This window comes from Saccopteryx bilineata, chromosome 4, assembly GCF_036850765.1.
Source record: "Saccopteryx bilineata isolate mSacBil1 chromosome 4, mSacBil1_pri_phased_curated, whole genome shotgun sequence".
NCBI classification, from domain to species: Eukaryota; Metazoa; Chordata; class Mammalia; order Chiroptera; family Emballonuridae; genus Saccopteryx; species Saccopteryx bilineata.
This window is the reverse complement of record NC_089493.1, coordinates 63,813,846-63,827,225: the sequence shown is the minus strand read 5'-3', so window position 1 is coordinate 63,827,225 and position 13,380 is coordinate 63,813,846. Positions and strand designations below refer to the sequence as shown.

The following is a 13,380-nucleotide window of genomic DNA, read 5'->3' as shown; positions in this document are numbered from 1 at the left end:
AAAGTAGAAGGGGATATAATAAAAATGTCACAGCAACACCCAAGACCAAAGCAGGCCTCTCTCCCACCTGCCCTATTTCTGTCGCCAGTTGGAATTCATCCCAAGAAGATGAAGAGTGGAATTGAGTTGAACCTACTAGTTTATTCTTCCCAAATAGGTCATTCCACCTGATGTGTCGGAAAAAGGCCAAGAGTTATATTGCTTGAATTTCTAACATAAAAATGGAGGAATCATGGAGAATTGAAGATATATGTTCAAATAGTTATGTTAATTTTAGAATAAAATGTGTTTGTTTTGGAATTAGTTGATTAGCTAAAGTATAGTTACTGAAATTTAATTACTTTTATTTTTGTTAGAATTTTCAGACTATCCCAACTAGTAAATTATTTTCTACTTTTAGGCGTTTAAATGCAGAATTGGAGGCAAAAACAGCTTATGTGATTCGACAAGCTGAGGAAGCAATAGTAAGTAAATGGTATTAGTAATTCCATGTAAGTGCTAGTATTTTGACTTTTTAATTTGATTTATTACCTATAAAAAATGTACCCAAAGAATAAATTTTAAGCTCAATGAATTATTATAAATTCTGGAATATACACACACACACACACACACACATATATAGATATCTATATATATGAATATCTATTATATAGGTATAAATGTGGATATATGCATGTATATGTTTTTGATAAGCACACATTTTTTTTTTAATTAGAGAAAGAAAGACAGACTCCCGCATGCACTCCTACTGGGATCCACCTGGCAACCCCCATCTGGGACTGATGCTCAAATCAACTGAGCTAGCCTCAGTGCCTGAGGCCAATGCTTGAAACAGTTGGTTGAGCCATGGCTGCGGGAGGGGAAGAGAGAGGGAAGGGGGAGAGGGAAGGGAAGAGAAGCAGATGGTTGCTTATCATGTTTTCCCTGACTAAGGATTGAACCTGGGACTTCCACAGTCCAGGCCAACACTCTGTCCACTGAGCAAACTGGCCATGGTTAATATGTACATATTTTCTAAAAGCCACAGAAAAAATTTTCCGTATAGACATTCAATCATCTAATATGAACATTATTTAATAATCTTTTCCACTGGGTTTTTTTTTTTTTTTTTTTTTTTTTTGCATTTTTCTGAAGCTGGAAACAGGGAGAGACAGTCAGACAGACTCCCGCATGCACCCGACCGGGATCCACCCGGCACGCCCACCATGGGCGATGCTCTGCCCACCAGGGGGCGATGCTCTGCTCATCCTGGACGTCACCATGTTGCGACCAGAGCCAATCTAGCGCCTGAGGCAGAGGCCACAGAGCCATCCCCAGCGCCCGGGCCATCTTTGCTCCAATGAAGCCTTGGCTGCGGGAGGGGAAGAGAGAGACAGAGAGAAGGCGCGGTGGAGGGGTGGAGAAGCAAATGGGCGCTTCTCCTCTGTGCCCTGGCCGGGAATCGAACCTGGGTCCTCCACACGCTAGTCCAACGCTCTACTGCTGAGCCAGCCGGCCAGGGCTTTCCACTGTTTTAAGATCACTGTTTTTCACTGTTTTAAGATGCAGTTAAGGCCCTGGCTGGTTGGCTCAGCAGTAGAGCATCAACTGGCATGTGGAAGTCCCACGTTTGATTCCTGGTCAGGGCACACAGGAGAAGCAACCATCTACTTCTTCACCCCTCTGTAGCCATGGCTCAAATGGTTCAAGCAGGTTGGCCCCGGGTGCTGAGGATGGCTCCATGGCCTTGCCTCAAGCACTGAAATAGCTCAGTTGTTGAGCAATGGAACAGCAGCCCCAGATGGGAAGAGCATCGCCTGGTAGGTAGCTTGCCAGGTGGATCCCAGTTGGGGTACATGGTGAGAATCTGTCTCTCTGTCTTCCCATCTCTCAATTAAAGAGAAAAGATTAATATTTGAGAGCAGCTATGTAGAATTAACACTGGTAATTCAGTAAGGAAGTAAATAAAATGGTCTCTGGGCAAAAGTAAGATAAAGGGTAACAATCATCAGTTTGTAATTTGTTTCGTATTCAGATAGTAATTTTTTTGCTTAAACTCTGCCAGTGGCTATAACTAAATTTCTTAGGGCTAGACCATAATTTGATTTATAGTTATGAAAAATGTAGTGAGGTTGTAACACTAGACAATATAAGCATATTTTGCCCCATTCTGGGTAACAAATTGGTTATTCCTGCTTTAAGCATCCATCATTAAGCATAAGGATTCCTGTTATTAATTGATAGTGTATAGTAGCACTCCTTAGAGGCATAAAGTGCTGCTTTTAAGCTTTTTTTTATAGTTCTTACTCTAATTTAATTATAATTCTCTCTTTTAAACCCCACCCTCATTCCACCTTGGAATTGATGGGGGCTGGGAAGAAGAGGCAATTATTTTATTTTAATGCCTGATACAGATCTATCATGTGTTAGTTTAGAATAAGAAACATAAACATAGATAACATTTTAGGTAATATATTTAGATAAGAGGTGCAGATTTGCTACTTGCATTAGTAATTAAATATTTCACTAAAAATAAAATATTTTATTACATCTTTTAGTTTTTGCTAGCACTGAAGAGCCAGAAAATACTTGAAGAAACCCAAAGTTGTAGTAGAATGAGGGATTCATTAAGTGTTCTGCTCCAAGAGTCCTCTAATAAGAACCTTTTTATTCATTCATTCATTTATTTACTTCAATAAAGAGTAGAGTAGAAAACTGGAAAGGGCTGGGAAAGGGGAGAAGGGCTTTCCTGCCTCCAAAGAAGCTGATAGGTACAATTTTTTGCCATATTAAATATTTATTTACTCACTTTCACTTCTTGATAAATCTTTGCTAAAAGATTTTACTCTTAGTTCTTCATTTTTAGCCTTTTAGTGGCATTCTTAACATTGGAGTTTAAAGTGATTTGCAGCAAGTTTTTCTACCCATTAAACGGATTTATGTTTTCATTTCTTTTGAGTCTAATTTCCTTTGCATGTTATACAAGATCGGAGACTAATGTAGTATGGAAGCAGGAGTCTGATAAGGTCAGATAAAGGCATTGACACTCTTACATTTTTCCTTTAGAATTGACTTTTTTTAACCCAGAATGGATTAAAGGTGAAACTACATTGTTACGACCATATTTTTATACCATAGTATTTAGAATTCTGTGCTTCGATTTGGTGGATACTGCAAACAACTCTGAAATGATTAATGATCACAAAGGCACTTGAATAATTCCTACTTTTGTGGGGGTTTTTACCTATGTGATTTATCTTAACTCATTTAACTAGAGGGATCAGCAAGAAGTACAATCTTGGCCTATTTCAACACATATTAAATCATGTGAAGAGGAAGATTATTATGGTTTAAGGTAAGTGATTTAAATTCTCATACACCTATTTTTAACTGGGTAAATGCTTTAAGATTGTAAACAAATTAAGATAAAATCAACATACAACCTTATATTAGTTTCAGCAATATTTTATTTTATTTTATTTTATTTTTTTTCTTTTTCATTTTTCTGAAGCTGGAAACAGGGAGAGACAGTCAGACAGACTCCCGCATGCGCCCGACCGGGATCCACCCAGCACGCCCACCAGGGGCGATGCTCTGCCCACCAGGGGGCGATGCTCTGCCCATCCTGGGCGTCGCCATGTTGCGACCAGAGCCACTCTAGCGCCTGAGGCAGAGGCCACAGAGCCATCCCCAGCGCCCGGGCCATCTTTGCTCCAATGGAGCCTTGGCTGCAGGAGGGGAAGAGAGAGACAGAGAGGAAGGCGCGGCGGAGGGGTGGAGAAGCTAATGGGCGCTTCTCCTGTGTGCCCTGGCCGGGAATCGAACCCGGGTCCTCCGCACGCTAGGTCGACGCTCTACCGCTGAGCCAACCGGCCAGGGCCTCAGCAATATTTTATATTTATATATTGTGAAATGGTCACCACAATAAGTTTACTTCATCCATTACCTACATAGCTACAGAATTTTGTGTGTGTGATGAGACTTTTAAGATCTACGTTCTTGGCCCAGGTGGGTTGGCTCAGTGGTAGAGCTTCGGCCCAGTGTGTGGAAGTCCCAGGTTCGATTCCCATTCAGGGCACACAGGAGAAGTGCCCATTTGCTTCTCCACACCTCCCCTCTCGCTTCTCTCTCTCTCTGCCCCCTCTCCCCCCTCCCTCTATTCTCCTCCCTTCCTGCAGCGATGGTTCGATTGGAGTGAGTTGGCCCTGGGTGCTGAGGATGGCTCCATTGCCTCTGCCTCAAGCACTTAAAAATGGTTCCAGTTGCATTGGAACAAGGGCTTCAGATGGGCAGAGCATTGCCCATCCTGAACTTGCTGAGTGGCTCCCAGTCGGGGCGTGTGCGGGAGTCTGTCTCTGTTTCCCCTCCTCACTTAAAAAAAAAAAAAAATCTTTCTTAGAAACTTTCAAATATATAATATAATACAATATTAATTGTACATTACAGCCTTATGACTTATTTATATACTGTATTTCCCTATGTATAAGACACACTGTTTTTCAAAAACTTTGAGGTCTAAAAACTGGGTGCATCTTATACAGTGATTTTAGATTTTTTTAACTTTCATTTCCCGCCTTTTTTTTTTTTTTTTTTTACAGAGACAGAGAGAGGGATAGATAGGGACAGACAGACAGGAACAAAGAGAGATGAGAAGTATCATTAGTTTTTCGTTGCGACACCTTAGTTGTTCATTGATTGCTTTCTCATATGTGCCTTGACCATGGGCCTTCAGCAGACCAAGTAACCCCTTGCTCGAGCCAGTGACCTTGGGTCCAAGCTGGTGAGCTTTGCTCAAACCAGATGAGCCCACACTCAAACTGGCGACCTCACGGTCTCGAACCTGGGTCCTCGGCATCCCAGTCCAACGCTCTATCCACTGTGCCACCGCCTGGTCAGGCTCATTTCCCACCATTTTGCGCTTGTTTTTTGCGCTCATTGTGGTAGATTTTTTTACTTAACATTTCCTGCTTTTTTGCGCTTGTTGTCTTTGGCTCATTGTTTCACACTTGTTACCAGTACATTACATTTTGCCACGTTCTGCCCAGAAATGGCTCAGAAAAGATTTTTTGTACAGTGCTGAATTCAAGTTAAAAGTAGTCCAGTTTGCAAAAGTGAATGGAAATTGTGCTGCTGAATGTAAGTTTGGTCCCCCTCCAACTGAGAAGTCAATCTGAGACTGGTCACGGGAAGAAGAAACCCTACTGGAAACACTACGGCAGAAGAAGGCCATGAGAGACAAGTCAGCAAAATGGCCTGATTTAGAGAGGGAATTGAAAATATGGATTGAAGAGCAAAGGGCAATTGGAATTTATGCATCCACAAAGATGGTTCAACATGAGGCAAGAAGAATTGCTGAGGAAAAAGAAGTTACTGATTTCAAAGGAGGTCACAATTGGTGCTTCAGGTTCATGAAGCAGAATGGACTAAGCATGGGTACGTGCACCAGACTTGCCCAAAAGATGCCGGAGCAGAAAGAAGGTCCTTGAACTTCATCATTTTGTCATTCAATGTCGGAAGACACATCAGTTTGAATTGGGACAGACTGCAAATACGGATGAAGTCCTTCAATTTGATGTCCTAAATAACAGTACTGTTGATAAGAAGGGGATGAAAACTATGACTGTGAAGACAAGTGGGCATGAAAAGAGCCATTACACAATTGTTCTAGCTTGTGTCAGTGGAACCAAGATGCCTCCTATACAGATTTTCAAATGCAGAACAATGCCAAAAAAAGACATTCCTCAAGGAGTGATTGTCCACATCATGACAAGGGTTGGATCAATCAGGATGGGATGAAGATCTGGTTTGAAAAAGTTTGGAGAAGGAGACCAGGTGAGCTCTTATGCAAACCTGCCCTATTGGTGCTTGATCAGTTCAGGACAGGCATAACAAAAAACACAACGAAGATTGCTGCAGAGCAAAAAACAAAACTTGCCGTCATACCTGGATGCTTGACATCCCAGCTCCAACCACTTGATGTCAGCATTAACAAACCCTTCAAAGCTGCCATGAGAGATGAATGGAACTAATGGATGAAGTCTTCTGGGAACAATTTGACACCAGCAGAAAGAGTGAAAAAACCAACTATAAGAGAAGTTTGTACCTGGGTGAAAATATCCTGGGATAATATCAAGATTGAGATTGTTGTCAAGTCATTAAGAAGTGGGCATTTCAAATGCCATAGATGGAACTGAGGACGAGGTGATATATGAAGGCAGTGATTCGTCATCAGACACAGATGAGGACAAGCTTTTGGATGGGAGTTTTGACAGTGATGAGGAGTTGTATGAATTTTATGATGAATAAAACTTGAGTTCAATAACTTTATGTAATACATTTTTTTTCAAATTTCTGTCCCCAAAATTAAGGTGCATCTTATACATGGGAGTGTCTTATAAATGGGGAAATATGGTATGTTGGGGTATGTTCCTTCTCTTCCCACTATGGTGAGAGTTTTTATCAAAGAGAACCCAGAAATAAACCCACGCCTTTATAGTCAATTAATGTATAACAAAGAAGGTAAGAACATACAGTGAGGTAAAGATAGTCTCTTTCAATAAATGGTGTTGGGAAAATTGGACAGAAACATGCAAAAAAAATGAAACTGGACCACCTTTTTACATCCTACACAAGAATAAACTCAAAATGTATTTAAAACTTTGTTAGAGTCAAACCATACAAACCTTAGAAGTAAACATAGGCAGTAAAATCTCAGATATTTCTTATAGCAATATTTCTTCTGATATTTTATCACCTCGGGCAAAGGAAACAAAAGAAAAAAAATAAACAAATGGACTACATCAAACAAAAATTTTTTTTTTCACAGCAAAGGAAACCATCAACAAAATGAAAAGTCAACCCATTGAATAGTAGAATATATTCACCAATATATCTGATAAGGGCTTAATATCCAAAGTTTATAGATTACTTATAAAACTCAACACCAAACAAACCAATTAAAATATGGACAAAGGACCTGAATAAACGCTTCTCCAAAGAGGACATACAGATGGGCAATAGGCATATAAAAAGATGCTCAGTGTCACTAATCAAAGAAATGCAAATTAAAACCACAATGAGATATTACCTCACACCTGTCAGAATAGCTGTCATCAATAAATCAAACAACAAGTGTTAGTGAGGATATGAATAAAAGAAAACCTTCATGCTGCCACAGCTGGGCCCTCCCGCCCTTTGGAGGGTACTCAGCAGTTTGTGGGGTGGTGTAACCCAGACCTCAACACTCAAATCCTGTGTCCCTGATGCGCCCCCTGCTTCTAAGTGAATTTCTGCACTGACTGGAGCAGGAGAGCCTCTGGTGGGCAGGGTAATTGCTTCCCTTTGCTGGCTTGGTTCTCCCAGGAAAAATGATCACTTTAGGTTTGTGGAGTGACTCAGTATAGGGGTCAGGGTGGCTGTCCCCCACAGTCTCTCCCTGTGCCCCTGAGACTACACTCTCCTCTCACTACTCCAGTCCTCTAGGCCAGGGGTCGGGAACCTTTTTGGCTGAGAGAGCCATGAACGCCACATATTTTAAAATGTAATTCCATGAGAGCCATACAATGATCTGTGTACATTATACATTATCCAATAAAAATTTGGTGTTGTCCCGGAGAACAGGTGTGATTGGCTCCAGTCACCCGCAACCATGAACATGAGCGGTAGGAAATGAATGATTGTAATACATGAGAATGTTTCATATTTTTAACATTATTTTTTTTTAGTTAAGATTTGTCTGCGAGCCAGATGCAGCCATCAAAAGAGCCACATCTGGCTCGCAATGTTCCCGACCCCTGCTCTAGGCGCTCCTCGTTCCTGGAGCCTCAGTTAAGTGGCTGTGAATGAGGTTTTATGCAAAGTCCCTTTAAGATGGAGCCTGGGTCTGAGAGTTCTGTCTCCCTCTTGCAAACAGTAACTAGGCTCTTCTTTCAGCTAAATACTGTTTGTACACCTCCTCTAGTCTCTGGGGCTCCAGGCTAGGGTTTCGGTCCTGGGGCTGAGAACCCACAACTCTCAGGGCAACCCTCCCCGCCACGGGAGACCCTCTGGGCCACCTCTCGCTCATGGGAGCAGGGAAGCCCTTTCCACATCTCCACCCTTCCTACCAGTTTCAGTGTGGCTTCTTCAGTGATGCTTTGTTATAGATTCCTCTTAGTTTAGTCCAAAGTTGGTTTTTCAAGTTGATTGTTCCTAAGTTAAGTTGTAATCTACTTTGGTTCTGGGAGGTAGGAGTTGTAGTGCCTGCCTACTCCATCGCCATTTTCCCTCTCCTTCTTTAATTTTTTAAAACTTAGCCCTGAGCAGGCCCTGGCTGGTTGGCTCAATGGTAGAGCATTATTAGCCCAGCATGTGGAAGTCCCAGGTTCAATTCCCGGTCAGGGCACACAGGAGAAGCGCCCATCTGCTTCTCCACCCTTCTCCTTCTCCTTCCTCCAATTCCCCTCTGTTTAACCAAGAGAAATGACATATTTGCAAGCAAAAACTTGTATGCAAATATTTATAGCCATTTTATTCATAATAGCCAAAACCTGGGAAGAGCTCAATATCCATCAATTGGTGAATGGATAAACAAATGTGGTATATCCATGCAGTGGAATACTACTTGGCAATAAATTGCAATGAACTACAAATACTGCAGCAACATGGATGCTAAGCGGAAGAAGCCAGACTAAAAAAAAGTATATACTGTATGATTTCATTTATTTGATGTTCTAGAAAAAGTAAAACTATAGGGACAGAAATTAAAGAAGTGGTTGTATGGGGCTCAAGGGAAGGGAGGGGATTATCTACGTTTGGGCACAAGGAAACTTCTTGTGATGATGGAAATATTCTGTCTTGGTTGTTGTAGTGCTTACCTGACCATATAAGTTTGTTCAAATTTATAGAACTGTATACTTGATAAGGGTATATTTAATTGTATTTCAATAAAACTGAAAAAATAATTTTGAACACCATTAGTCCCAGGTATAACTAATGGTGGTACAATGATGAGTAAACAGAGCAGGTCTTGCTCCCAAAGAATCAATGCCTAGTGTGTTGTTTTTATTTGTTTTTGAAATTAAACAAATTTGCCATATACATTACATCATCAATTTGATATCTGTATGTATATATAACATGGAACTACTTATCTTTATTATAGATAATGCTCTGATATTTTATGGAAAAGGATGTTTAATAGTTATCAAAATTTCAAACTTTGGATTACATTAGGATGGCTTTTATTTAGTAAACTAAAGGATTAGAGTGATGGTAATAAAAGCTTATCTTTAGTTTCTGTTGAAGCAAGTGAGAGACTGATTTCACAAGCATAGATCTGTTGATTTTCTTTTACTAAATTTTCCTTAAGTGCTAAATGGTGATGACACCTCTCTTTACCTAGATCAGGTGGCTTTAAAAAAAATGATTTTGAACAGATGGCTTTTACCACATGAAACATGGCACTAGGCTATTACTTGGAAATTACTGAAGGTGGGAGATAATTTGTAAAGAGATTATTTCAGCTTGGAACAATGATAATTTACCTAAATTATTACAGGCAGTATATATAAATAGTATAATAAGTATTCTGCATCCAGGGTTACTTTGCCAAACAATGTGATAGGAAAACCAGAACTTAGAGTCCTAAAGGTATAGCATACATAACCTTCAGTCTGCTGAAAGCAAGGTTTACCACACAGAACATTTCAAATATGTTACAAACCTTTCATGGAATTGTTTAACAAAAATAATCAGAATACTGTGTTCTTTAGTTCATTTATTTTAATGGAAATAATATTAGCAAAGTAATAGCACTCTGCTAAAACTGAGGGAAACAGATAAGCGTTAAGTGTCCTTTGGCTGATGTGTATATGAGGTGGGAAGGGGAGATGGCAGATGCAGAAAATGTAAAGAAATGGCAGATATTAATTTAAAATGAGGGTGGTTAAAGAGGATACTTAAAATTTACATAAAATCTGATAACATTTTCATGTCATATGTGAGAATGATTCTTTAATCTGTAATTTTAAGATATTTTGAAAGCCATTTTTTCTTCCAGAGCTTTTTCTTTTTCTTTCAGAGTTTATATTTAATAACATCTAAATATATCTTTGTATTTAATGTTAGGAAAAATCTATATATGATTAGTTCAGTGGGTGGCATCTGATGGAAAATAATTTTGTTTTTATATCCTCTACTATGGTTAGGAGTTCTTAGAGAATATAAAGGAGGTTTTGTTTTTGTTTTTTATGGCAACAGTAGATAACTAGTGTGGTAGGTTTTTAGATCTATTAAAACATGTTGGAGATGATTCTAGATGATTGATCAGGGTAGGCAGACTTCCTGTGAAGAGCAGACAATAAATAGTTTTGGATTTGTGAACTAGTCTTTGTTGCAACTTACTCAGCTTTGCTGTTGTAGTCAAAACATCCATAGACAGTGTGGAAATGAATGGACATGGTTAGATTCAGCCTGTGAGCTATAATTTGCAGATCCTCCTAAGCACTAGTTGTTTTAAACTACAAATATATTTAGAATTATGTAGGATACCAGGTAGGTACTAGACTTATTGGGAGGATCACTTCATAAATTATATATTGAATAAATGTCTAACCACTGTGCTGTCTACCTGAAAGTAATATTAAATGTTACCTGTAATTGAAAAAAATAAGCTACAAATATATTTTGAAAAATTTGTGCATAAAAGTGAATTTTATTTTAAATATATTTATACATTTAACAAATGTTTAGTGCCAATTTAAGAGCTTATATGCCAGGTACTATGTTCTAGAGCAGGTGAACAGTGAACACATCATTGCTACTGTCATGGAGTTCACAATGTAATGGGTAAATAGACATTGACCAACTATATATTTAAATGCATTAGACAAAGGAATAATAACATTGAGTGGGCTCACGGTAAAAAGCCCTGTGGTGAATCATTTTGTAAAATAGATAATCTCTGTGTATACCCAATAATCACTTCTTATGATTTTCCACTCATTAAGATTTATGCTGTATTTTTCTTTAAAAAAGTTGACATTATAGTATATGTTACCAAAAGTGAATTATTTTTTAAATCATTTTTATTTTTCAGTTACAGTTGACATACAATATTATATTAGTTTCAGGTGTACACCCCAATGATTAAACCTTATATAATTTACTAAGTGATCATCCTGATAAATCTCATTCCCATCTAACACCATATATACTTATTGGAATATTATGAACTATGTTCCCTATGCTGTACTTTATATCCACGTGTCTATTCTGTAACAGTATGTACTGCTTAATCTCTTACCTTTTTCACCTACCCCAGTTCCTTTCCCATCTGGCAGCTGTCAAAATGTTCTGTGCATCTATGAATCTGTTTCTGTTCTGTTTGTTTATTTTGTTTTCTTTTAGATTCAAATGTGTTAGGTATGTATTTATTGACACTTTATTCTTACTTTTTATCTTTAACTTTTCTTCTTCTTAGAAAAGATTCTTTCATATTTCATGTAATACAGGTTTGGTGGTGATGAACTCCTTTAGCTTTTTCTTGTCTGAGAAGCTCTTTATCTGTCCTCACTTCTGTCTTTGCTTGATGATAGTTTTGCTGGGGTAGAGTAATCTTGGTTGTAGGTTTGTGCTTTTCATGATTTTGAATATTTCTTGCCACTCCTTTCTGGCCTACAAAGTTTCTGTTAAGAAATCAGCTGCCAGTCGGCCCTGGTGGGTTAGCTCAGTGTAGAGCGTCAGCAAATGTGTGGAAGTCCTGGGTTTGATTCCCAGTCAGGGCACATAGGAGAAGCACCCATCTGCTTCTCCCTTCTCCACCCTCCCCCCTCTTTTTCTTCTTCTCCTCTTATCTCTCTCTTCCCCTCCTGCAGCCAAGACTCCATGGCCAAGACCCTGAGGACAGCTCCATGGCCTCTGCCTCAGGTGCTAGAATGGCTCCGGCTGCAACGGAGCAGTGCCCCAGATGGACAGAACATCGTCCGTTGGTGGGCATGCTGGGTAGATCCTAGTCGGGCACATGCGGGAGTCTGTCTGGCTGCCATCCCACATCTAACTTCCAAAAAATACAAAAAAATAAAAAGTCAGCTGACAGCAAATGGGAGCTCTCTTATAGATAATTAACTGCTTTCCTCTTGCCTCTTTTAAAATTCTCTATGGTGCTGGCCGGCTGGCTCAGTGGTAGAGCATCAGCCCAGTATGTGGAAGTCCCGGGTTTGATTCCCAGTCAGGGCACACAGGAGAAGCGCCCATTTGCTTCTCCACCCCTCCCCCTCTCCTTCCTCTCTATCTCTCTCTTCTCCTCCTGCAGCCAAGGCTCCATTGGAGCAAAATTTGCCTGGGCGCTGAGGATGGCTCTATGGCTTCTGCCTCAGGCCCTAGAATGGCTCAAGTTGCAGCAGAGCAATGCCCCAGATGGGCAGAGCATCACCCCCTAGTGGGCATGCAGGTGGATTCTAGTTGGGCGCATGCATGAAGTCAGTCTCTCTGCCTCTCTGCTTTTCACTCCAGAAAATACAGAAAAAAAAGTAAAATAAAATTCTCTCTTGTCTTTAACCTTTTGCATTTTAACTAAGATATGGCTTGGTGTGGGCCTCTTTGGGTTCATCTTGTTTGGACTCCCTGTATTTCTGGGACTTGTATTTCTGTTTCCTTCACCAGGTTAGGAAAGTTTCTGTCTCTATTTTTTTAATAGATTTTCAATTTCATGCTCTCTTTCTTCCAACACCACCATGATGCAGATGTTGGTACACTTGAAGTTGTCCCAGATAGTCCCTACACTATTTTCATTTTGGGTTGTTTTGGGGTTTTTTTTCTGTTCTGATTGGGTGTTTTGTGCTTTCTTATATTCCAGATCTCTGTTTTGATCCTCTGCTTCATCTACTCTACTGTTGATTCCCTGTAATGAATTCTTCATTTCATTTAGAGTATTCTTCATTTCTGACAGGTTTTTTTTTTTTATGTTTTCTATCTCCATTTTTCTTTCCTGTGTCTTTTCTAAGTTCTCACTAAGTCACTGAGCATACTTTTAACCAGTGTTTTAAACTCTGCATCTACTCGGTTGTCTCTATTTTGTTCTTTTTCTAGTTTTGTTCTGTTCTTTCATTTGGGACGTGTTTCTTTGTCTCCTCATTTTGGCTGCCTCTCTGTGTTTGTTTCTATGTATTAGGTAGAGTTGCTATGACTCCCAAGCTTGGTAGAGTGGCCTTGTGTAGTAGATATTTTTGTGGGGTCCAGTGGCACAGCCTGCCCATTCACCTGAGCTGGGCACCAGTAGTGTGACCCTCAACCCTCATGGGCTGTGTACACCCTCCTGATGTAGTTTAGCCTTGATTGCTCTTGGCATATCTGTGGGAGGAATTTACCCCTCAGCCAATCAGCTGCAGAGACTGGCTTCAACCACGTGGAGGATCACCT

General features: G+C 39.9%; 1 protein-coding gene across 1 annotated transcript in view; it reads left to right on the top strand.

Moving 5' to 3' along the window:
• TEX9 (testis expressed 9) overlaps nucleotides 1–13,380 on the top strand; it is a 69,360-nt gene that overhangs the window by 12,580 nt on the left and 43,400 nt on the right. The window contains exons 3-4 of the mRNA XM_066275078.1: nucleotides 401–464; nucleotides 3,258–3,337. Of these exons, the coding sequence (XP_066131175.1) occupies nucleotides 401–464; nucleotides 3,258–3,337 (144 nt within the window). The remainder of the gene's footprint in view (nucleotides 1–400; nucleotides 465–3,257; nucleotides 3,338–13,380) is intronic.